Here is a 24421-nt window from a genome sequence, read left to right on the forward strand (position 1 = left end):
GAAGCTCCTAGACGGTCTTCTCAATTTCATCTTTGAGACATTTTGGATGGCGATAAGGTGTAATCATAATGGGCTTAGTGCCCTCCTCCAACTCTATGATATGCTCAATCCCATGATCTGATGGCCTACCAGGGGGTAAATCATTAAACACTTTAGAGTGTTTAACTCTTAACTGCTAGATATTTGGATGATAATCTGCCTCCTCAACACTCTTCTAAGCAGGCATAACCCTACACTCCACTGCCTAATCAATAACATCCTCATGACATACCAAATGATGCATGTGCTAAAGGGAAATCTGCTTAAACTCATAATTATAGATTGCTTTAAGAACCTAAGGCTTCCCATCTTTGATGAATCTCGTCTCCATCCTCTCTGTGCTCAAGTAGATATCCTTAAGTGTGTGTCACCAAGCCATACCAAGAACTATATATGTTCCCCCCATATCAACCACATAAAAATTTGTGGTGAAAGCATATGTATTAATTCTCATAAGAAGATCTAAATCATCATGATACACTTCAAGGTGTAACCATTAGCTACTTGTACTCACAAGCCCTCAAAATCCTCTGCCTATATATCTCTCCTTGTAACTAAATGCGCATCAATAAAATTATGAGTAGCTCCAATATAAAATAATGTGATAACACTCTATCCAGATATGAGCTCGTACATCCTAAAGCTCCCTCTTTCTTCATGTTGTATAAGTAAGCTACCTTGAGGTTGGAGTCATCCACCTCATCCTCATCATCATCAATCCTATGCTGGTCTTGATCATCCCTAGATTGCTTTTGAAAACCAGAACTATCATCAACATCATAAAACCACTCCATCCTATTTTTGCCCTTAGGCTTCATAGGACAATCATGGTCAACATCATAGGGACCCCTGTAGTAGAATCACAATGTCCTCCTCCTCAAATCATTGATCATCTCTCAATCCAAAGGAGCTACAACTAGACTCTTACCCTCAAGTTTCTCCTCTCTCTGAGGAGTTTTCCTATCATAAGAAGACGTAATAGACTTTGAAGCAAACTTGCCTCTAGGTGTAGAAGCCTCTAAGTTACATGCCTTCTTCATAGGTTCCTATAGTGGGGGGGGGGGGGAGGGGTCTAACGACTTAACCCAACCTTTGAGTGGCTCAGTAAGACCCTCAATGAAAAGTGTAACCCTCCTCCTCTCTGATATGTCATATACCATCACCAAAAACCTTTGGAACTCACTGATAAGTGCCTCCAAACTAGCTATTTGTCACAACTAAGCTAACTCCCTAAAATAAACCTTAGGGTCCTTGTCAAAAATGCTCAATCAACTTTTCAACAAAATCCCGATATGATGTGATTTGATCATGATGGAGAGATACTAGATCATGGTACCACCAATCATGCGCAACTTCATTGAGGTGTAGGACAACAAATCTAATGGCAACCTCCTTAGTCATAAGATGCAAAGTGAGGTAGGTGTTGAGCTCGTGGACCCAAGCTCTAGAAGTCACCCTACCGCTTCCATTGAAATGAGCTAATGTCATCTTACCAACCACCTATTATACCTCAATGGACCTAGGTCGTTGTCTGTTAGTAGCAGGCCTTCCCCTAGAATGCTCACGTTTCTATGTTAAATATCTATCAAAACTCAAATTATCCTTCAATTCCTGAGGAAGAGCGTCTCAATCATGAAAATGAGTCAGAATATCATCAACAAAGGGGGTGGCATTAGAGGTGGTGCTAAATGCATGTAACTCCATTCTCATAAAAGTGGGTCTCTATGGCTTGTTCTAAGCACCAATATAACCTATCTTATCCACCCTACTATCCATCCTGACATGATCCTTGATCCTATTCCTATCATCATCCCTGGGCCCCGCATCCACAAGTGACCTATGGGAACCAACTAAAATATCTTGAACTCTCTCTCTACCTCGGTCTTGAGGCAAAGCTAACTATTGCAAAGTGTCAAACAACTGTTGTAGAACACTTGTCATCTGTTGTTGCCTGGCTACGATATTCCTAAATACATGTAGGGCATCTCCATCAATCTCAACATCTATGGCATGTAGTCCAATGCCACCATAACCACTCAGACTACCCACTGAACCAAACTGAATTTCTGGCTCTCCTTCTTTGGGAGGTGAATTATGTTCCCATTAGGTATAGTGCATAACACGCACAAGTCTTCTTTCACCATCCATGCCTCAAAATGCAAAATCAAACAAAAATCAATCTTTGATCAAACTAAGCCCAATTCCTATAGGCTGGCAGGAAACTGCTCTAATACCATTATAAAAACCCTATTTACACCTCGACAAAACTAAGTATGTCAATGAACAATGTTTCTTTTTTGTGTTTTTAAAATATATTCTTTTTTTTTTGAATTTTTTTGAGTCTATAAAGGATGCAAAGAAAAACACTATGACTAAGCAAAAACTCTATAATTACTTTAAATTTTATTGGGAAAAGAAAGACAACATTTTTGACAAATATCACAATTCGAATTTTCAATGTTTTAATTAACAATGAAACCTAATTGTTGTAGCATAACCCCGGTGCTGCTAGTTGAAAGGGACATCCATAATATATTAAATGTGGCTCTAACATACAAAATTTTCCATCTCCAACTTCAACGCAAACCCAAGGCTCAAATGTCCAATGCTGGAAATAGTGAATTTAGCTCCAGCTGTTAACAACAAGCAAGAACGATTGATGTCTCATATCAATCTAAATTCATAGGTTGCACTTGTTAATTATAGGGTGGTATACGTAGTGCCTTGCTAGCCGCAACTATTGCCTAGTCCAATTGCATATGTTATTTGGTGTCCAAAATTGATCCCAATGCCACACGTTGCTTCTAGAATCACAAACCATAGCCAACAATATCACCAATCAAATTCACTTCCATTGCTAAGTTTTGTAACTCAATTGCAATCAATTTCATCTATAATAATAGTCTCCTTAAACATAGTAATTACGGTAGGAGATTTTGAAAATTGTTTACCTTGGCATAATTATCAATGAAGATCTCAGAAATTCTTCAAACCCTCAGCCTAATGATATGAGCAAGAAAATATATATAATTCAAGATGATCTCCCATTCTCCAAAAAGCCATATTTATAATATAAAGTTGAGCCATTTAGCTTCACACACACACCTTTCAGTTAAAATCAACTTTTATAATATAAGGTCTTAACACTTTATATTATGAAAAAATAATGATAATTAGGTGTGCATTGAATAGTCATTAAAACCAACATTCCTCCCAATAAATATGACTTTTATTCTTTTGCATTATTGGTTATATTTGCATGTAGCTATTGGATTTTTTTGTCTTTTAATCCTAACATTTTGAAAGGTCTTTATGCCAATGTATTGTGATATAAACTATCAACTAATATTTATTAAATATGATTTTTTAATAAATTTCAATGATAGCTAATATCTATTAAGATATTTTATTTGCTTAATACATATTAGTATGGATTTTCTATTTTTGCATTGAAAATAAATGTGATTAATATTTATTAAGTATCTAATGATGAGACAATAAGTATTAAATTTATTGCAAAACAGGAGATCCATGCTTAAGCAGAATTTGAGCAGAGTTTTGCATGACATGGAGAGGTGGGGAGGGGAGGTGGGTGTGATTATTTTTATTTTTATTTTTACTTTTCATTCTAAATTGTAAAATGATTATTAAGTGTTTATTATAAAATAATTAATAACTTATTATTTTAAATGCAAAAATAAGATAAATACATGCAATGCTTTTTCAGTCAATAATGGTCAAATAAGGAATTTGCATGCTTATGGAGTGGCTTGGAGAGGAGTTTGGTGAATTTATTGGTAACCCAATATCAGTTTGGACTCTACATGGGTCAGTCATGAATTGAGATGACTTTTTTTGAGTAGTTGACTCCCTCTTTCTCCTCGTTCTATCCTCTTTGTGGATTTTTCTTACAAATACAACCTTAGGGGATTAATTTCATATTTGGAGAGGGGAAAGAAGTTTTAGTTGGAGTTCAATTCCCGGTGCTGTTTGAGTTTAGTTCTACCATTGTTGGAGTTTTGAGCCTTTTAGTTAAGGTATGTTTTGTCTTATGTGCATGACCTTTTTTTGCCAAATTACATTCTAAAATTTACAATATTATTGTATTGGGATTTACATATTTGTGGTAGATTTTCATGGTTATTCAATAAAGATATATGTTTCCTTCTCAATTTTAAAGTGTCGAGTATTGATTGTTGGTACTTGATTAAAATATTGTGTTATGTTTTATTTTATCAAGCTCTTTTTAGTGTTAGATACGAGACTTGCTTAAGTGCAAGTTTGTGATTGTGTCATACTTTTTGCTATTGAAAATCGAGAAAATACCATTGCTTTCCTTTCAAGGCATCAAAATAGTGAGTTGTCATAATAATCTTTTTGCATGAAGTGTCAAATTGAGTGTGTGAGTTTTTGAATGTCTTTAAAGGGTAGTTTTGTTAGTTTTTCTAGTAATATGTCTCATTATTCATTTGGTGCATCACCCATTAGTTTTTAGGAATTCATTTCACAAGCATATCTTATAATTCCTTTTCCTATCATCATTTAGTTTTAAGCGAGTATCATTAAGGAACCAACCTTGTAAACCTTGGAGACTCACTCTTCATATAGATCAGCCATATTCTGAGAGTGTTTCCGGATTTCAATAATATGATTAAATATAATATTTGCTAAGAGTGCAATCTAGATTAACAACACCAATTTTTAGACCAATATAAATAGACACATAATTGATCTCAAACTAACTTTTCTCACTTTAAAACCTTTAGATCAATTCTTTTCTTAAATGACCTTCCATACTTTTTAATTTATACATTCCACATAAAGGTGTAATTGCTAGTTTCAATACCTAGCTAAAATCAAAGAGAAGACAACAAAAACAACATGCTACAAAAGAGAGAGGCATCTTGTTATTGAATTAAAAGTCAAAAAAGTATGGAAATTAAAAACCGAAAGGTTGCCTATGCCACATTCATGGATAGCGAGAAAGAACTTCGTATAATAAAATAATAGAAAAAAAAGTTCCCTCGCGGAACACCAAAACGTTTAACCACTGTCTCTCATTCATTCATAATTAATTTTTATTTATTTATAAAAGGTAAAGTGAGAAACATCCCAATTGAACACGAGGACATCGAACTCGACATTATATTTGACACCGTATTTCGTAGCTGGTATAAATTGCAGAATCCCTCTTCAAGCTCTGAAAATCTTCCCCAATTATTCTGGAGTGATTGGTTCTCATAACGCTAAATCTATTGAATCGCTCGGGTTTATTCTGTCTATTGTTCGTCGCGGCCTCGTTTTAATTGGGGTTTTTTTCCAACTAATTCGCTGATTTACAGATCAGCGAATCAAGTTTGATTTAAGGATTCACTGTAAGTTCCCTTTTGCAGTTCCAGATGTCTTAATTACTTTTTCAAAAATATTAATATAATTCCTATTTTGAAGATTTGTTTTTCTGATGTTTACTGGGCCATAGATTTATATGATTGCATTGGGTAAGCGGGTTTATCTTCACCATTTGTATGCCAATGGGCTATTTGATCATGAATGAGGTATTAAATTTTCTGGTTGCTAAATCTTACCTGGGTTATTAATGTGGAGGCAATTGGAGCAACTTGCTTAATATTTCGAAACACGGGTTACACTCTACTTAACTATAATGCGAAGGAGTCTAGGGTTTTTATATGCCAGGGTTATTCTTGAATGTAGCGCACAATCGCTACACTAAACACATTTTGATTTGCTATGAATTTTCGTTTAAAAGACCCCAGTTTCTTATGTCGAGCTCGAGAATCTAGGAACTCTAAAACCCCGGTATGTTTAGATCTACTTTTTCGTCTGTTATGAATAAATTGAAGTAGCAACCATGGGGAGATATCGTTTGTCTCATTTTATTAAAATTTCTGCTTTGGTAGAGTTTCGTAATCTTTTCCTGCAAATTGTGCTAACTTTTCCTTGTCGGTACCGTTGACAGCACGACACAATTTGTGCGTCTAAACGGTTTTGGTTAGTTCCTATTCCTTTTATCGGGATTTTCTAATTGTCCGGATCATTTTTTCTGTGTTTTATTTCAGTAAAGCACCTTTATTGTTATTGTTATCAAAGCATCTTGGTGTTTAAGAGAAATAGTTTCAATTTCTTGGAAATATTGGCTTCGTTTCGTTAGATTACTTTTTCTCTGCTGGGGTTTTATAGTTTCTTCTTGCTAGTCTTGGCTTCCGATTCTCTGAGGTTTTTGGTTCTTCCCATACCTAGTTTATGAGGTATGTATTCAAACGCTTTGCCATATTATAGCAATGCAAGATCATGCCTTGTATGATCTTGGGAGTTGGGATATTTTTTTGTAGAGTGAGGTTTTTTCAAGTGGTCCTTTGGTTTATTTTGGAATTACGTAGACTGGCCTGGTGCCAGTGAAGTTCATTAGGGGGCATTCCTCCCCTTCAACATATTTCATTTACAATCACTTAAATCAACTTTGTTCAACTAATTAGTCACAATGGAAGATCAAGAGCCACCACTTGGAACTCCAATTTAATATGGCACTGTGACGATTTGAATGCAAATCTACATCTTGAAAACCTAATGGCTTTGCCATTTGAGCACAACCCCATTGACGTCCCTTTACACAATTGTTATGAATTGAATATTGTTATTTTTGAGTGACTGAATTTAATGTAGGTTTTGTGCATTAACATATGGGCCTCTCTCTCACTCACACACACACAAAAATTGGATTTCAGTTGCCTCACATGTGAAATCTTGTCTCGAGCTCAAGAATCTAGTAGCCCTAAAACCTTGATATTTTTAAATCCATTTTTTGTGTACTGTGAATATATTGAGTCATCAACTAGATGGATACTGGCTTCTGTTAAACTCATTTGAAAAAATACTTCTGTGGTAGGGTTTCATATTTTTTTTCCTGCAAACTTTCCCTTGTTCATCAGCATTGTTGACAGTATGGCACAATTTGTGCGAAAGCTTGAGGTAAGTCACCTGCATAGTTTCAGTGAGTTTTATTTTGGTATCTGTACTTGGCTTTATCATTTTTTTTGTTGTGGTTTATCTCTTTCCAACATCTTACCTTGTCACAAACACCAAGTAGAAAATATCATCAAACATTTTTGAGTCATGTCATATTGCATAGCTTCTGATCTTGAAGGCCTTTTGTCTATAATATTTTGTTTTTGAAGGCTTGTTGCTTTCAGTCCAGGTATCTTCAAATCATTTCAATCTGCAGTATAGAAAACAAAACAAAAACAATAATGTTTTATTAATTCACAATGCCAATAGTAATTCATAAAGTCAATAAAAATGATTTTCAAGCTTTCATCAACAACTCTTATTTAGCATGTAGTTCAGACAAAAAATTATTATTTTGAATATTCTTTTCTTACCTTCTGTTTGCAACCTGCTGAGGATCTCTATAATACAGAGGCACTGTCAGAACTCAAGGGGCTGGTAGTGTAAAGTGACCCCCTTTTTCTCTATGGCTGTGATAAATGATAGTTGAACGAGGTATCTGAGAAGAAGCTTGGAAACATCAGATGCTACTGGAAGTTGACTTACGAGGAGGATCCCAATGCCCCCTCTTTCTATTGCTGAGTTGGGTGAAAGGGGGAATGCAAGACAGCTATTATTAATTCTATTATTTGTGGTTTTCACTACCAATGTAGAGTAACCAATTAAACAACTCAATTAAATATTTTCTGAAATTAGTCTACAACAAGAAACTAAAAACAAAACTATCACAAGCTAAAGAACAACTAGGGATGAATCAAAATCAATCTGTTTGATGACCAGAGCATGACACAAAACCGAAACTTCAATGTAAAAAATATTGTAATATACAAATGGACTCAAGGGATCGCTAACATAATGATACATTATTAAGAATTGGCATCTTGTTGGTAAACAGAGTTGTGACTGTGAGTGCTTCTTAGAGCTGACCCTGTTTGCCCTGTGAGCAGTGATAACCATGTCAACAGTTGGAGAGATTACAACCGGATCATTATTCAGTTGCAATCTTCTTCTACATTTAAGAGGGGCAGCTCCCTTGCATGATAGGTGTATTTAGTAGTTTTGTGTACTTTTAATTTGAAAGTAAACAAAGGACAAAACATAAAACTAAAACAAAATAAACAAAAGAATCCCCAATGATAGACATACAAATACCAAGTAAAATTTCTTAATGCAGGAAGATTGCAAAGGGGTTTAAGCACAAAATGTAATGATAGTGAAATAAGGATAGCATAATAAACTCATGCCATGCCAACACACCCAGATCAAGATACCAAGAAATGAGTGCAATTTGTGCCATGAATTACATAGATTGGAAATGAACTGGATTTCACCATAACATAAAGAGATTACTAACTTAACGTACGAAAAGTCAGTAATAACAACTCATGAATACATTCAAGACGTGCAAATGGATGCATGAAATTTACAAATTCAAAAGCCCTTATTGTATACAATGTAAATCCAAACATTTCTCCAACATTTCCCCTCCATAAGAGTCCTCCCCTTTTACCTTACAAGTTGCCTTGTATTATAGGCTTCATAGGATAACTAACCACTTTTCCAGGTTGGTAACTAACTTATATTTGTGTCTTTTGAATAAGGTTATTAACTTTACAAATTCTACACAAAAATAGTCAACTTGTTAACTTTGACCAGAAGTGACAAAAGTTACTATTTACAAAATTCTAACTTGAAACCTATATATTTTGAAAAGAAAGTTTAATAATTGGTCTTGATGAAGTAGGTGACACTGAGTCTTTGCTTGAGTTCACCAAATACTTAACCCTCAAGAACACATTCTTCAATAGCATCTTATCCTCTTCAGGATATAATTTTCTTCGAATAGTGAGGTTGTTTGCATAAGGCATGATCAAATTATGTTCAGTCCTTTTTTCTGGCATCTTCAACAAATAAAATTTTCCTGTTACCATATTTTGTGTTAATAACTTAATTATGATATTTGAATATTTAACAATCACACTAGATGCCTTTTATGAAACCAAGAACATACCATTAGTATTTGGAGGATCTTTCTCTTCATCAAAGAAGCTTTTGATGTCAACCATTTTATAAATTCAGAATACTGTGCCATCCTTTTCTTCTATCAACTCTTGGTTTCCTTGAGTAGAGTTATCTTTTCATGGTTACATACCAGTATACGATGCCTTCTACATTATTGCAAGTAACACATTACCTTTTCTTTACATATACTAACATCCTTTCCCACTTTGAAAGGGATAATTGGATGACATGGAGGTATTGAATTCTCCTGGTATGTATACCGCTGTCTCAAGTATACAAGTTCCGAAGCAACCTGCTTATTGGCATCCCTAAGCTGGTGAATAACAGTTGCATACTGCTTCTGAAAATTGTCTGAACCTCTCGCAGCCTCTCCATTTTTCTGGTGACCATTAATTTCATCATTCATAAACTTTATTTCAACGAAGATTGCCATCCTTCTTGTCAAGTGAATGTTTTAACTCAACAAGTCCCTGATATCACCCTCTCTACCCTGTATTTGTTCCAAGGTACAAAGCTTGTAATACATAGCTTTCTGAGCAGCTGCAACAACTTCATTCCCTATAGCCTTCACTTGTATAACAGAGTAACTTTGTCCCCCTTTTCTTGAACCCCGTCCTCTAGATTTTGTCTTGAAATGTATGCCTTCAGACATCTGACCTAATCCATCCAAGAATATATTGTTTCTTCTCAGTGTGTTTAGAATATTTTCCAAAGGATTCAACAACGTGCAGTTAATATCCATTACAAACTCAACTCCCAATTTCTGGCCTGTCAAATTGAACTTTACATCTATTTTGATCAACAATCAAGATATTGCCATCATGCACTTCTTGTGTTCCTGGATGGCAAACAATAACACGCTGGCCTATTGATAAAGGATGAGCAAAGTCTGTTGTAAACTCTCATGAATGTCGGGTCATGCTTCACTGTAATGCTTCCATACTGATTCATGATGTTGTTCCAATATTTCCCTTTCTTTTGGATAAGCGATGTGGCTTACCAAGAGAATTCTGACTTCTGCATCTATCTAGAAGAAGTTTCATCTAATGCTGCCAATTTTACAGCATGTGGCTTCCTTCTCTGCTTCTTCAAATCAATGACGTGACTTCCATCTTCTCTTTTAAAACCAACACTTCTTACATGTTCGTGATGCTTTTCTTTTGTCCCTAATTCAATACTATTTACAGAAGCCTTGTAAAATGGTTCCTTTTCTCGGTTCGACAAAGTCCTTCGCTACTTTTCTTGGAGATCATATTCTCTGACTCATTTCCCAATTCATTCTTTAACTGTTTAAATTCATCTCATTCCATGGGTCGATATTTATTGAAGCATTCTATTGAATAGATCAGGTTTTATGTCTTTGATTCCACATTCTGCCTATATATCACAATTCTTTGAGGCATTTTGTCAAACAAGTCGCATGCAATCTGTTATACACATATCTATGCAGGCAGTCAAGGATGGATTTGGTGACGCAAATTTCCTGCCAAGCTGCTATAATGTGAACAGCTTCCACACTCAAGAAGCATCCATGACTGGCTCTAAAGCTCTGATTATGACATGGGCAGAGGGAAATGAGGCCAAGGATTCAGAATTTGGCTTTAAACCAACCAACTGCAGTCAATTGAAAGATTTCTATAGCCTTTTCAATAATTATACTTTATGTTTATTCTGCAATCATTATGTTCAAGAGAGCACATATTCTCAAAATGTCATTAACTTGGAAGACATTCTGTTGAACATTCACTTTCATCTCTATGCTTCCACAGTTTGGATACATGTCTTAACAGAATAGTTCTATCTACAGCACCTGACAACGTTCCTATTTTTTATGGTTTTATTGATGTCTATATCCTTTTACGAAAGCTTCCATGATGGCACAAGCAGGGAGAGTGCATCTAGGGTCGTGGGGCTTTTGCGAGCAAATACATTTCATGAGCATCCATCAATCACTACATATCTTTGTGGTACCCCTGTTCTTTGATTACATGAATATGTGCAGCGACATGTCATCATGCAGCTTGCAGGCAATTCGGGGGAGGTTACAGAGTTAAGTTTATTCTTTGCAATCATAACTGCAGGTCTGTAACAATCCAGACATTCGATCAAACAAATCAAGTGGATTGTTGTTGATCACATATTGTGTATCCGAAACTTAATGATCTTCATCTTTGCACACATTCCATGTTCATTTCCAAATATGACACCTGTCATAAATCAAGATAGATAGCATATATACTTTGATGTACGTTCTTCCCATTTTCCAAGACGATGGTGTATATTAACAGAGAGTTTGGTTCTGGTGCCTTGCCCATATTTTTGCATATGTTTTTGCTTGAACATAACAATGGAAGTTGATCTTTATTTCAACCAATCCACACCTAGCAATCCATTCAACAAAACCTCCAACTTTTGCTCAAAACCTTCATCTATTGTTTCTTGAAATGACTTTCCATTATGAAGTTATTGCTCAAATCTTGAGCATCATCAACTGATAAGAGTTAGAAATACTTGCTTTTTGAGCATTCACTACCTCTTTTACTTATGCCTGCTCATTTTCTGAGCATTCACAACTTTCTTTTTAGTTATGTCTGCTCACATTTTGAGCACTCATAACTTCTTTCTAGCTATGTACACTTACATGTCAAGCACCCACAACTTTTACTTAGTAATGTATGCTCAAATTTTGAGCATGTTTAATTTGGGTTACGGGTGCTCACTTTTATAGAACTTAAAACCAATTTGGTTTTGATTGCTCAAATTTTGAGCACTTTTCGCATTTTAAGTTTAGTGCTCATATTTTGGGCATTTAAAACCTTTGAAATTGGAAATATTGACATTTTGAGCATCTTGAGTGAGGAGGCATAAATGTTAAAGCAACGCCCAGAAATAAAGATAAACATTAATAAAGAAAAATAGAATAAAAAAATAGGCACAAACAGGAATTTATCCTGGGAAAACCCTTCAGCTAGAAGGAAAAACCCAACCACACTAGAAAAACCTGTTTATTGATATAATAAATGTTTGAGTACAATTCTTTTCACTTGATACAAACATATCATAACACAAGGCGATCACACATATATAGAATTGAGAGACTTCATATCACGATTCACAACTAAAGGCCTGTTCAATTTCCAAAAACAAGTCTCTTCATATTTCCAAACACATGACTCTTTGCATGATAGTGTCTTTTCATATAATATTATTTCAAATATTATCATAAATATCTTCTCCAACTGTTGACACAATATAGAAGTGTTTTATCAATAACAAAATTAGAGATAAAAATCTCTATTGTAGCTACAATCTTCAACACTACCTCTTAGCAAGAGAGAGATCTTTAGTATGACAGACACATAACTGCAACCAAAGATGTCAATGATAAATTCTCATCACATAGATTCTCATTAAAACATGTTATTTCAATGTAACATAATTCAACACATAAAATTAAAGTCATGGAGTCACACACATGACTTCCACCATGCCTACTCGCTGAGGGTGGAATGAGAGCTTTCACCGTAGACTTATCTCAAAGAAGAATGCATTTCCACCATGCCTACTCAAAAAGGGTAGTCTACCATACCTATTCATAGAGGGTGGTACAAGGGATTTTTCCTGAAACTTCTCTTGGATAGAAGAACTCATTAGCAAGGGATTGCACCTCAAACTTCTCTCATAGAGAAGAACTCATTACATGTATAAGACTGGCTGAGATTCTCTCTTAACAAAGACTCCCACTTGGCTGGGACAGCTTTGATCATCGCGACAAGATAACTGATTCCAATTCAGCCAAACAATGAGCTTTAGCTGTTTTATTGCCACATAGTCTTGTAAAGAATTAGACATCTCCCTCTGTCACATAACCACCCTCTTTTACTGAAAGGTCTCTCTTTGAATATCATTTCGTGTACATGATCTTTCTCTTTAAATGAAGATATGTATCATCAATTCAGTCCCATGACTGCAGGCAATGCCCCTATGTTCATGAATCTCTCATCATCTCATTGCTTCTTGATGAATCTTGCAATCAATAGAGATTTTAGCTTAGTTACCTAGTTCTCCCTCAAGCCCTTAAAAGTAGGTGAATGACGTAGTGCAAGGCAGGAGAATCCCCGAAGGAGATGTCAAAGCCCCCAACAAATAACCACACAGCAGAATATAAACAATAAAATAGAGATTTAGATCCAAAACAATGCCAATTCTCATAATAAAATCATAAGATTTACATCCAACATGTCCGGTTGTAAGGCCTTACGGGTTATGGCCAACTACATCAGCAATTATAATAACAGTTCTGCAAGACCTCGTAAGATTCAAGCACTAGCTAGCCTAGATCTACAGTCTGGTAGAAAACCCCAAGAAGAATCTAAACTTGTGCTCGCAAGCCACCATGCAACCTTCTTGTTTCCCAAGCCCACGCTTAGTAACTAGCTATGCCAAACTTTGCTCCACTCAGCGACTTTATGTTGAAGTCCATGTTGAATCCTCAATGACTCAAGACACCACAAGATCCTCTACTTATACTTAACCAAGCCATAGGTCGGCCTAGTAAGTTACATTAATAAACACTCATAAATTAAATCAACCCTCAAGTCAAAAGTCGGCTTGCAACGAACATTAAATACTTGAAATAACTAAAAAATTAGGACACACCCCAAGTTTACAAAGCATAACTAACTCAAATGACAACATAAAAATATATGCTCTTAGGCATAGGTTTACGTGCCAGCCAACTATCCAAATCCAAGAGTGCATACTCCAACTCCCTTAGATCGAAGTTGGCAAATACAATCCCCAAAGTCTGCCAGTAAATTAGAAACACGTTATCGGCAACCACCAAATAGGTTTACTTGGGACAAGGTTGCCCAATATGTCTCAAACACATCCCTAATTGCGCAAAGCACAACTCCACAAATCTAAGCACAATGTTCGTGCATATAGGGTTGTTAACTACCGTAGGATGCTCCTCCATCATACATCCTAGGTGCGAAGCTAAGATGTTCTTAACAGCTGGAAGAACATCTTTAAGGTTTCAGCACATAAACCCAAACTGGTTGTTCACATGCATGTCCTCTTGTACACTCTTGCCTTTGTTCCACTTCTGGAACTCCTTTTCTTCAACAGATAACTGTTTACTCTACCTCTTCACATCCTTCCTCGGTGTACCACAAGTTTGCTTTCCATATTGATCTCAAACCCCTTGAGAATTCTAAGTTCGTCAACTCAACTTGGCTACCAAAACTCAGGTCCCTCCTAGGAAGTTCTGCATTTTGCAAAGGAATTAGGTAATGCTTCACCCTTCTCAACAATAAACACATATTTGACACAATCATGCACTGCCCTAGAATCATACCGCCAAGGTCTACCAAGTAATATGTGATAACCACTCATGTCCACAATATCACACAACACCTAATCAACATACTTTCCAATCTGAAAGTTAACAAAACATATCTCTCTTACTTCCAAAGCATGTTCATCTTGCAAACAACTGATCTTATAAGGACAAGAATGTCTCACTCTTTTCCTATGTTACCCGGGAACGCGTTTCCTGCCCTAAGCCTTGAGTTTTGGAAATCGTCCTCGTTTCGGGGACTTGGGGACGGCCGGAAACATTTCCAAGCCATCCCCACCCAAGCAAAAAAATCGAACTCGTCCTCGAAAATTCGAAAATGGTCACGCGTTTCTAGATGGTGTTGATCGTCCCCGGGACTTCGTAGCTGTTTCCTATCTGTCCTGGGGACTGCTTGAAGTTTCCAATTTTAAAATAAAATTCAACTTTAAAAAAACATTACTAGTGATATGCAATTTTTTATTGTTTTCCCCTGGGGTGTAATAGGGAAAATATTAGATCACACTCTACCTAGCTGTTGTTCATGATTAGTTAAATATTTAGAAACATAACAGTAATCTGAGTTTAGAAACAAACAATAATCTTAGTATCTGCCCAGAAAACTTCACTATTAAATTGTTAATGTACAATACTTTTATTGTTTTCCCAGGGGTACAATAGAGAAAACATTTCACACTCTACTTTACGTAGCTGTTATTCACGATTAGCTAAATATTTTATGCTAAAGTTTCATCTTTTGAAGCTGTTATAGTGTAATATTTTCAAATAGGGATGCTAGGAAAAGATAACAAATATTATAAACTAGGGCATAAACATTCTGAATATTTATTTGCATTCAAATACGTCAATTACAGCTCAGATATTATGTCAGAATCAGATCTAAGTTTATCAACTAAAGACAGTTTTTTAGAGTATATTCTGAGTTTAGAAACATACAATAATCTTAATATCTGCCCTGGAAATTTCAGTCTTGATATACAACCTTCCTTACTATTTCTAAGATAAAATAGAGATGGATATGCAGATTTTGATACTCGACTTGCCCAGAAGTCTGCTGTCCAAAAAACATAAATATAGGGTTTACACTTATCAAACATGCAAAGTCGTCCTTGAAATGATGGCCAAGTTATAATGGCCCAAAATGAAGGTTTCAAATCCTAGTGCAATTAATTACAAAGGTGCTGAAACGCAGCACCAAATTAAGTTGCTCAGGTCAGAGATAAAATCGGCTAGCTAAAAATGTCTTTCAACAATATATATATATATATAGCCGTCCCCTGCCATCCCCTATTTCAGCCAAAAAAAAAACTGTCCCGGAAACCCGTTTCCTCGCCCCCCCGTCCCCCCATCCCAGAAACTCGGGGTAACATAGCTCTTTTCAAACAAAGTTTCTTAACCATCTCTTCAAGAATTAGGTTATCAGTACTACCACCATCTACAATCACATTCCAACATTTACCTCCAGACTTGCAACAAGTCCTAAACAAATCCCTCCTTTGAGAAGGTTCCAACACCTTCTTACCAAGCAACACTTTTGAATCAGCAAATTATCCCTCTCTATCTCAGGCTCATTCACTGAATTCACATTCTCATTCACCATAGCAACTCTTTTATCACCTGTTCTTCTCTTCCTATGTTAAACAAGTTTTGGTTCATCTTCAGCAATCTGTTTATCCTTTGCAGAGTGTTCCTTCTTCTTCTTCCCTTGAGAATTACCTTGATGTCTTCTCTTTAACTTCTCTTTGCCCTCAGAGCATACTGATAAGCATCCTCAATTGAATCAATTTGCAACATACCAATCTCATCCTGAATATTGAATCTTAGAGCATTGATAAATCTAGCCACCTTTTTCTTAGACAACTCTCTATGCCCATACCGAATCGTTAACTTGTAGAACTCCTCAGAATAATCCTTCAAAGTCAAATCCTTATGTTTCGGATTATGCAATCTCTTAAACAATTCAAGTTAATAATCAACAAGAATGAACTTAGCCTTCAATTTTGTCACAATTAGTCTCCACCTAGTTATCTTCATTTCACCTTCTTGTCTATCTCTTTGCGATTCTTTCCACCATAAAGTAACATGTCCTTTCAACTTAGTTGGTGCCAACCTCACTCTGAGTAGATCTCCAATATGCTCTAACTCAAAGTAGTCTTCCAACTCACCAATCCAATCAATTAAGTCTTCAGGATTCAAAGTACTTGAGACGTTAGAAACATCCATCTTATGCTTCAATTTCAATTGAGCTTTACTTGATTGACCAAATCTGGCTTCCATAGGTCTCTCTGTCCGATTAGTTTTGTCATCACCACTAGAGCCAACAACTTCAAAGTCATCAGCAACTTCATCATAACCATCCTTAGCACCCGCATTCCTTGGTACACGAACTATAGCTCTCTTGATCTCAGTGACCATATCATTCTTCATCAACTCCATCTCAGATCTGCAATCTGATTTAATCTTCTCTAAACTCCTTGGCTCCACAACATCACAAAGATCTATGATTGCCCTAGGGTGCAATCTTTTTGGAGGCATCTTCCAAGCTCTTCACAAACCCAAAGCAACAAATCCACAAGATCAACTAGCACCACAAGTTCAACCAGCTCTACAAGATCAACCGGCTCTGATACCACTTGATGCAGTCCCAGGTAGGAGAATCCCCAAAAGAAATGTCCTAGCCCTCAGCAAATAACCACATAGTGGAGTATAAACAATAATACATAGATTTAGATTCAAAACAATGTCAATTCTAATAATAGAGTCATAAGATTTACATCCAACATGCTCGGTTGTAAGGCCTTCCAAGTTATGGCCAAATACATCAACAATTACAATATCCAACCACTAGCTAGTGTAGATCCAACCACTAGCTAGTGTAGACCTCACAAGATGCAACCACTAGCTAGTGTAGATCCACAATCTGGTAGAAAACCCCACGAAGAATCTAAATTTGTGCTCGCAAGCCACCAAGAAGAGCAACCTTCTTGGTTCCCAAGCCCACACTTAGCTACCAGCTCTACTAAACTTCGCTCCTCTTGGCTACTTTATGCTGAAATCCATGCTGAGTCCTCAATGGCCCAAGACACCACAAGACCCTCTAGTTGTACTAAACCAAGTCACAAGTCAGCCTAGTAAGTTACATTAATTAAACACTCATATTAAATAAACCCTCAAGCCACAAGTTGGCTTCGTAACAAACATTAAATACATGAAATAACTAAATACTTTGGACAAGCCCCAAGTTTACAAAGCATAACTAACTCAAACGACAACATAAGATTACACGTTCTTAGGCATAGGTCACTGTGCCATCCAACTATCCAAATCTAAGAGTGCACATGTCAACTTCTTTGGATCGAAGCTCACGAATACAATCTCCAAAGTCTGCCAGTAAATCAGGAGCACATTACCAACCACCACCAAAAAAGCCCCAACTCCAAGACGATTACTCCAATCATTATGTGCACTTAGGACAAGGTTGCCCAATATGTCTCAAACACATCCTTTAGAGTTTCTTCTTAAGATATGCATGGGTTTCCATCCTCATAAGTTCCTCATTGTTTGGTACATTGATTTTTTAAGTGTTGAGGATGAGTTCTTCTATTGAATAACAATCCCAAAGATTGGGAATTGCTTTCCCATGTTAACTTGATGTAGCAGTATATGGGCTATTGATTTGTACAACATGGAATTTGCATTCCATTGTGGACAATTGTAACTACTACAGAGAATAACATGACATTACCTTTCGAATGTGAATTTTATTTAAACAATTACTCTGACTCATTATCTGTGAAGTGACAGCCGACCTGTCATTTGTAAAATTCTAAATTAATCAAAATAAAAGTCCTTTTTAATTCATTGCAAATCAAAACACATATTTGATACATTCTTTCATAAGAATGCCTTACAAGTTAAAGGATGATCCAATTGGTGGTTGAGAGGGGTAGAAAACATTGCATTATATTTTTATATTTCCTTGGATGTAAATACGTTTAGTGCTTGACGGATTACAAAGAGATGCTTAATGGATTACTTATTGATGATAATCAGAATTCAGCTGAGAAGTCAGTCGTTGAAGGAATGGAAGATTGTTGTGCTGTTTGTGCAGAACCACTTGAGTGGTTGGCATATGGTCCATGTGGCCACAGTGAAGTATGCTCAACGTGCACTGTAAGGCTGCGGTTTATTCTTAATGACAAATGTTGTTGTATTTGCAAACAAGAGTGCCCAACTGTTTTTGTAACTAAGGTATGCATTCATTTCTATTCTCTGAAAATATTGCCTTTACCTTTTCTGAATGGAAGTAAAAAATCTATGTATTGTAGCAGTAGTAATTGACTTTTTGTAAATTTTCATGATCAACCTTGAGCTGTATGACATGTGAACAGGCTTTAGGAGACTACACAAAGTCAATAAAGGATTTCATTGGCCTACCAGATGGTACAAAGGATGGGAAAGTTGGTGATTATTGGTTTCACTCAGACATTCAAGCTTGTTTTGATGATGAGCAACATTACAAAATGATCAAAGCAATGTGCAGGCTGAGCTGCAGTGTTTGTGAAAAAAATTGCATCTCTAAAGATTTGGGAAATGAGTTGCAGAAACGGGATAGAGAGTTCAAACACATTGATCAGCTGAAGGGGCACTTGTATCATGTTCATAAACTTAAAATGTGCAACTTATGCCTGGAAAGCCGAAAGGTGAACTAAGCTGATATCTTTTGAGATACATAATCAGTTCACTATAAAAATGGAAAATAAGAAAGCCTTCAGATTTCTGTCTCTTCCTATATCCAAAATACATTGCAGGGTCTAATTGTTTTTTTCTTTTTCATGATTTATATATTTTTTGTGATAGCATTAAAATATTTACATTAGTTTTTTAGTTTTTAATCAGTAATTGATTTCATTTGCTTTTCTATATGTTAAAAGTTTTTGTTTTTCTGGTGATTCTTGTAAATGGCGTCTATTCTTAGATCAGTATCTGCTATTTGTCCATATGTTGTTATTATTTAATGTATATATTTTGTTATAAATGGGGGCTAGTTACCACACCTTGAAGGTATTTAGAGGCTATGACATCAATAGGACTTGCATGCTTTTCTTGATCATGATTTATGTTTAGTTTGTGAATTCAACAAAATACTTGTTCTATCGTTTTTCTTTGAATCTGTAATTGGTTTCATCTCCTTTTCTAATTTTGAAGATTATATTTTCCCAGTAATTCTTGTAAATGGTGTCTATTCCTCTTTTAACAATGGTAGATCAATGTCAGCTATTTGTCAGTATATTGTTATTAATTTAATCAATTTAATGTATATTTTCTGTTGTTTTTGGGGGATAGAATCTTGACGGTATTTGGAGATGAGACCACTAGGACTTGTGTGCTTTTCTTTTTCCCGATATATATATATATATATATATATATATATTATGATAGCAACAAATTATTTATATTTGTTTTATCTTTTTTTTGTCAATCTGTAATCAGTTTCGTTTGCTTTTCTATATGTTGAAGTCTTTATTTTTCCGGCAATTCTTGTAAATGGTGTCTATTCCTAGTTTAACACTGGTTGAGCAATGTCAGCTATTTGTCAGTATATTATTATTATTTAATCATCTTAATCTATACATTTTGTTTTTATCGAGAGCTAGTTAACACACTTCAAAGGTATTTGGAGACCATGAGACCAATAAGTTTTTACCTCTTGTATAGGAATCCATTGCAGTTAAATAGTTGCACTAAATAGCCAGGGTGGCCCACATGAATTGAAAACTGTCAATATCATTAAGATAGCTTTTCTTACATCATTATTGCTTTTTGTCATGCTGATATGTATTAACTGCCATGTGTTGTGCTACATGTCCCAACATCAACTCAGGTCTTTGTTGGTGAACAGAAGCTTTATACCCGGGCACAGCTAGATCGACATTTATCAAAAGGTGATTCAGAAGTGGATGGCAGTGAAATAGAAAGAGGAGGTTTTATGGGCCATCCAATTTGTGATTTTTGTCGGAAAAGATTCTATGGAGAAAATGAACTTTATATGCATATGCAAACAGAACATTATACTTGCCATATATGCCAGAGGTGAGAATAATTCTGCACTTTGTGAGACATGATCACTTCTTTTGGGGTTTGATTCTTTGCAAGCTCTTATATGATTTGTTATTCCAAGCTGCAGAAGCCACCCTGGCCGCTATGATTACTATCGAAATTACAATGATTTAGAGGTAAGGTTCTATGAGCATTAAAACTTTGGGGAGATGTGTTCAATGCATTATGTAATTTTTTCTATATTATTTTCTAAGTTTGGGTCACTTGATGTCACTGGTGTTGTTATTTTAGGCGCACTTCAGTCAAGATCACTTCCTATGTGAAAATCCGGAGTGCCTTGCAAAAAAATTTATTGTCTTTTCTTCAGAATCTGAGTTGAAGGTTGGGCTTCCTTACAATTGTTTATAAATACTTTTAAATAAATTATATGTGCTGTTAGTATCAGTTCTGTTGTCAGTAATATATGCCTTCATTTTCTTTTTGGATGCTCCACTGGGAACAATCTTAAGCTGTATTTGTTATGCCATTGTAATTTCAGAGGCATAATGCGATTGAACATGCTGGAAATATGTCCCGCTCTCAACGCAATGCTGCACTTCAAGTACGTATCATTTCTTTTGTTACACATCTTACCTGTCTTATCAGTTTTTACTTTTCTTTTGTCAGATAATTTTCAGCAGAGATTGTTATAAGATCTCTTGTAAACACTGATTGAATGTTTTTCTGTACAGATTCCTGTTAGCTTTCAGTATAGGCGACTTGGAGATGAGCATGAGTCCTATCGAGGCACTCGAGGACGAGGACGAGGACGAGGACGTGGGCATGGACATGGACACAACATGAATGATGACCTTTCTTCAACTCATATACATAGCACTGATATACAAAATGAACAGACTGCTATTCACAATTCTATGTTAACTGCTTCGGCTGAGAATGTAGCTGGTTCTTTGGACCTTGATCCAATGCCTCCATTGCTTTCCTCTGAGGCTGTAGCAAGCTCTTCTACGATTCCAACAAATGCACCTCCCAGGTATCTTGTGGCAGTAAGTCATAGAGCAGTTAATTCTCCTCTTGTGGAATCTGCCTTCCCACCCCTCCCAGGTGTATCAGATAATGCAGGGGCAGGGCAGACTTCTCCCAGGTATTGTGTGTCAGCAAATCGAAGAGCACATAATTCCTCGCTTGAGGAGGCTTCCTTCCCTCCCCTTAATGGAGAGTCTGGAAATGTAGGGCAGACATCTAAAACGAGGGGAAAGAAGTCTGCCAAGTCTATGGCTTCAGTTTTGCGCGGCACTGAAGGGAATGCCAGAGTTCTTAATGTATTGAGATCAAGACGGCCTATGGAGCCAGTAATGCCTTCCTCCTCACAATCTGTAAGCTCAATTGTCAATCAGACAGCTGTCAATGGGACAAATGTCAATGTGACAAGTAGTTGGAATATGAACCAATTGGAGAGATCAGTCCTGGCTCATACTAATGGAGCACATCCAAGAGTGTCTGCTGCTAATCGTAGAGAGACATTGCCAAAGCTGGATGAGTTTCCTCCTATTTTAGTGGAACAGAATGTGCCGACTCAATTTGTAAGTGAAAACCAAAGCACTGTTACAGACAATATGCCTTTGCTAAGTGCAGAGGAAACACGTGCTGCAAATAGAGCATTGATTGAGAGTATACGTTCAGGTTTGGGACATGACGAAAAACAATTTGAAGCATTTAAAGATATATCTGCTCAATTTCGTAATGGGACCATCAGTGCTAAAAAGTATCATAAACATATTTCACAGTTAGGCTTGTCACATCTTGTACTTGAGCTGGCAAGATTATGTCCTGATAAAGTTAAGCAAAGAGAACTTCTGGAGGCTAACAATGCTGCAATGAGAAATTCACAGAGTGCTGTGAGTCAAATTACAAGTCAAATAATGAGATTGAGTACATCAAATAACATTAGCAACCGTGGGAAGGGAAAGAATATTGATGGCAACTGTAGTGAAGAAGCAACATCCTGTTCGGCTTCAGAATCTACTCATTGTGTGGGAAACACATCTGATCAATTAGAGGTACTATCCAAGGATGGTTACCGGACTACAAAAGGAAAGTCTAAGCCATGGGAAAACAATGCTTCCATTAAATTGTCTGGTGCTAGTGGCTCTACCTCTGATCAGCAAGCTGATCAGCGTCAAAGGCCACCTCCTGTACCTGATAAGCTGAATTCATCCATTGGTGAAAGGTGGACATGCAATGTATGCACTCTATTGAACAGTCAACATAGTATGCTTTGTGTTGTCTGTGGGTCAGAAAGGCCAGATGACAAAATTAAGGAACCAAATCGTGGAGGAAAAGAAAAACAGAAAAAAAAGACATCTAAGTCACAAAGAGTTAGTCTAGCGGATTTTTCTCCAAGTGAGAACAGTACAAATTCATTGGGCGGTAGTGTGTGGGGAAATGGTGGTGGCCAAAAACTTGTATCGATTGTCCAAAAAAGTCCTGTTGGTTACTCAGATAATTCTAAAAGGTGATGTTTACAGGAAATTGGAGGAGTTGCTTTTGCTGAATAGTTATGGGGACATATATTTTTTGTGCAATTTGACATATAGATGTGACCATTGCAATTGTTTGATTGTAAAACAATTGCCATGTTAAATGATTTGGTCCTAAAATATAATTAAATGTTCTAGGCAAAGTAACAGGTGAGATGGATGGAGCGAGTGAAAAAACCAGCATGCAATTTCATCATTTGGTTTGGTGGCATTAACAAGAACATTTTTGGAATGCCATTATTCTGTCCTATTTATTGGTGGGGGATCATGTTTGCTTATTGTATGGTTGCTGTTTAAAGCTGAAGCGAATGGAAAAAACATGTTTTGGTCTTGTGATCAGTAATTGAATGAATGCTTTTGCACTGGTATAGATTGTTTGTTTCATAACACTTTTTTATAAGATTTCATTCAAACTCCTTTAAAATTGACTTGCCATTATCATGGACTGTATTTTGAGTAATTGTTTTCAAGAATTATTAGTTCCTCCCAATAAGCCAGTAGACCAATGCCTATTTTACTAGGCCCTTCATATTGACCTGCGTATGCATGTGGGTTCGGTACCTGTCCTGATGCGGTGCAGGTTTGTCCCCAAGTATGAGCAGTGTGATGCCCAGGTGCTCAGGCATTAGCCTTATCTGGGCATAAGGCAGCAGCAGCCCTGCAGTCTAAGAAGAAAAAAGAAACAGCAGCTGTTAATTGGTCCATGAAAGGAAAATGACACCATCATATTTCTAATATATGATATTGTTTTCTATGAATTCCAATATAAAGTTGATATTATCTTGGCAGACAGGATATTCATATTTGCCTTCATAAGAAATTAAGGTTATTGTTTCCCATTAGACATGTGCAGATGGTGTCCAGACAGTATCTGTGGGCATACCCAGCAGGAGCTTTATAGTCTAACGAGAGAAGAACAGCAGCAGTTAATTGTTCCGTGAAAGGAGTATGGCACCATCAATTACTAAATATGATATTGTTTTCTAACAGATTCCAATATAGATTTGATATCGTGTTGGCAAACCAGGAATATATGACTGCCATTTAAATTTTTTTAGGGCCACTGTTCCCATTTGAACATTTTTCCATCATCCATTCTCTTATTTGACCAGCACTGTCATTGGAGGTGGGAAGACAATATTCGATCCCGGCTGTAAATCTGACGTCATTTGTGGATTACCATCAATCTTCAACATTAACCCTCTAAATCTGCATCGACCCTCATTTGATTGACTCTTGTTTGCGGTAATTTGACAATGTTGACCAAAATGAAAACCACAAAAAATAGTGAGAAGGGGTGGGGGACAAAATCAGTATTTTACTATTTTAAACCTCTAAATCAGAAAGCAACTGAAAACGCAGAAAAGACAAAAATACA

General features: G+C 36.3%; 1 protein-coding gene across 1 annotated transcript; it reads left to right on the forward strand.

The window, feature by feature from the left end:
* The first annotated feature begins 5034 nt into the window (after positions 1–5034).
* LOC149564413 (uncharacterized) lies at positions 5035–23374 on the forward strand. The gene is made up of 8 exons (XM_089817970.1): positions 5035–5414; positions 18497–18694; positions 18835–19146; positions 20328–20536; positions 20631–20679; positions 20795–20884; positions 21042–21104; positions 21235–23374. The coding sequence occupies exons 2-8, from the start codon at positions 18527–18529 to the stop codon at positions 23020–23022; spliced, it is 2679 nt and encodes an 892-aa protein (XP_089674096.1). The 5' UTR covers positions 5035–5414; positions 18497–18526; the 3' UTR covers positions 23023–23374.
* Positions 23375–24421: the final 1047 nt, after the last annotated feature.

Source organism: Cupressus sempervirens, chromosome 3 (assembly GCF_028749045.1).
Source record: "Cupressus sempervirens isolate cs-2001-9-10 chromosome 3, ASM2874904v1, whole genome shotgun sequence".
Lineage (NCBI taxonomy): Eukaryota > Viridiplantae > Streptophyta > Pinopsida > Cupressales > Cupressaceae > Cupressus > Cupressus sempervirens.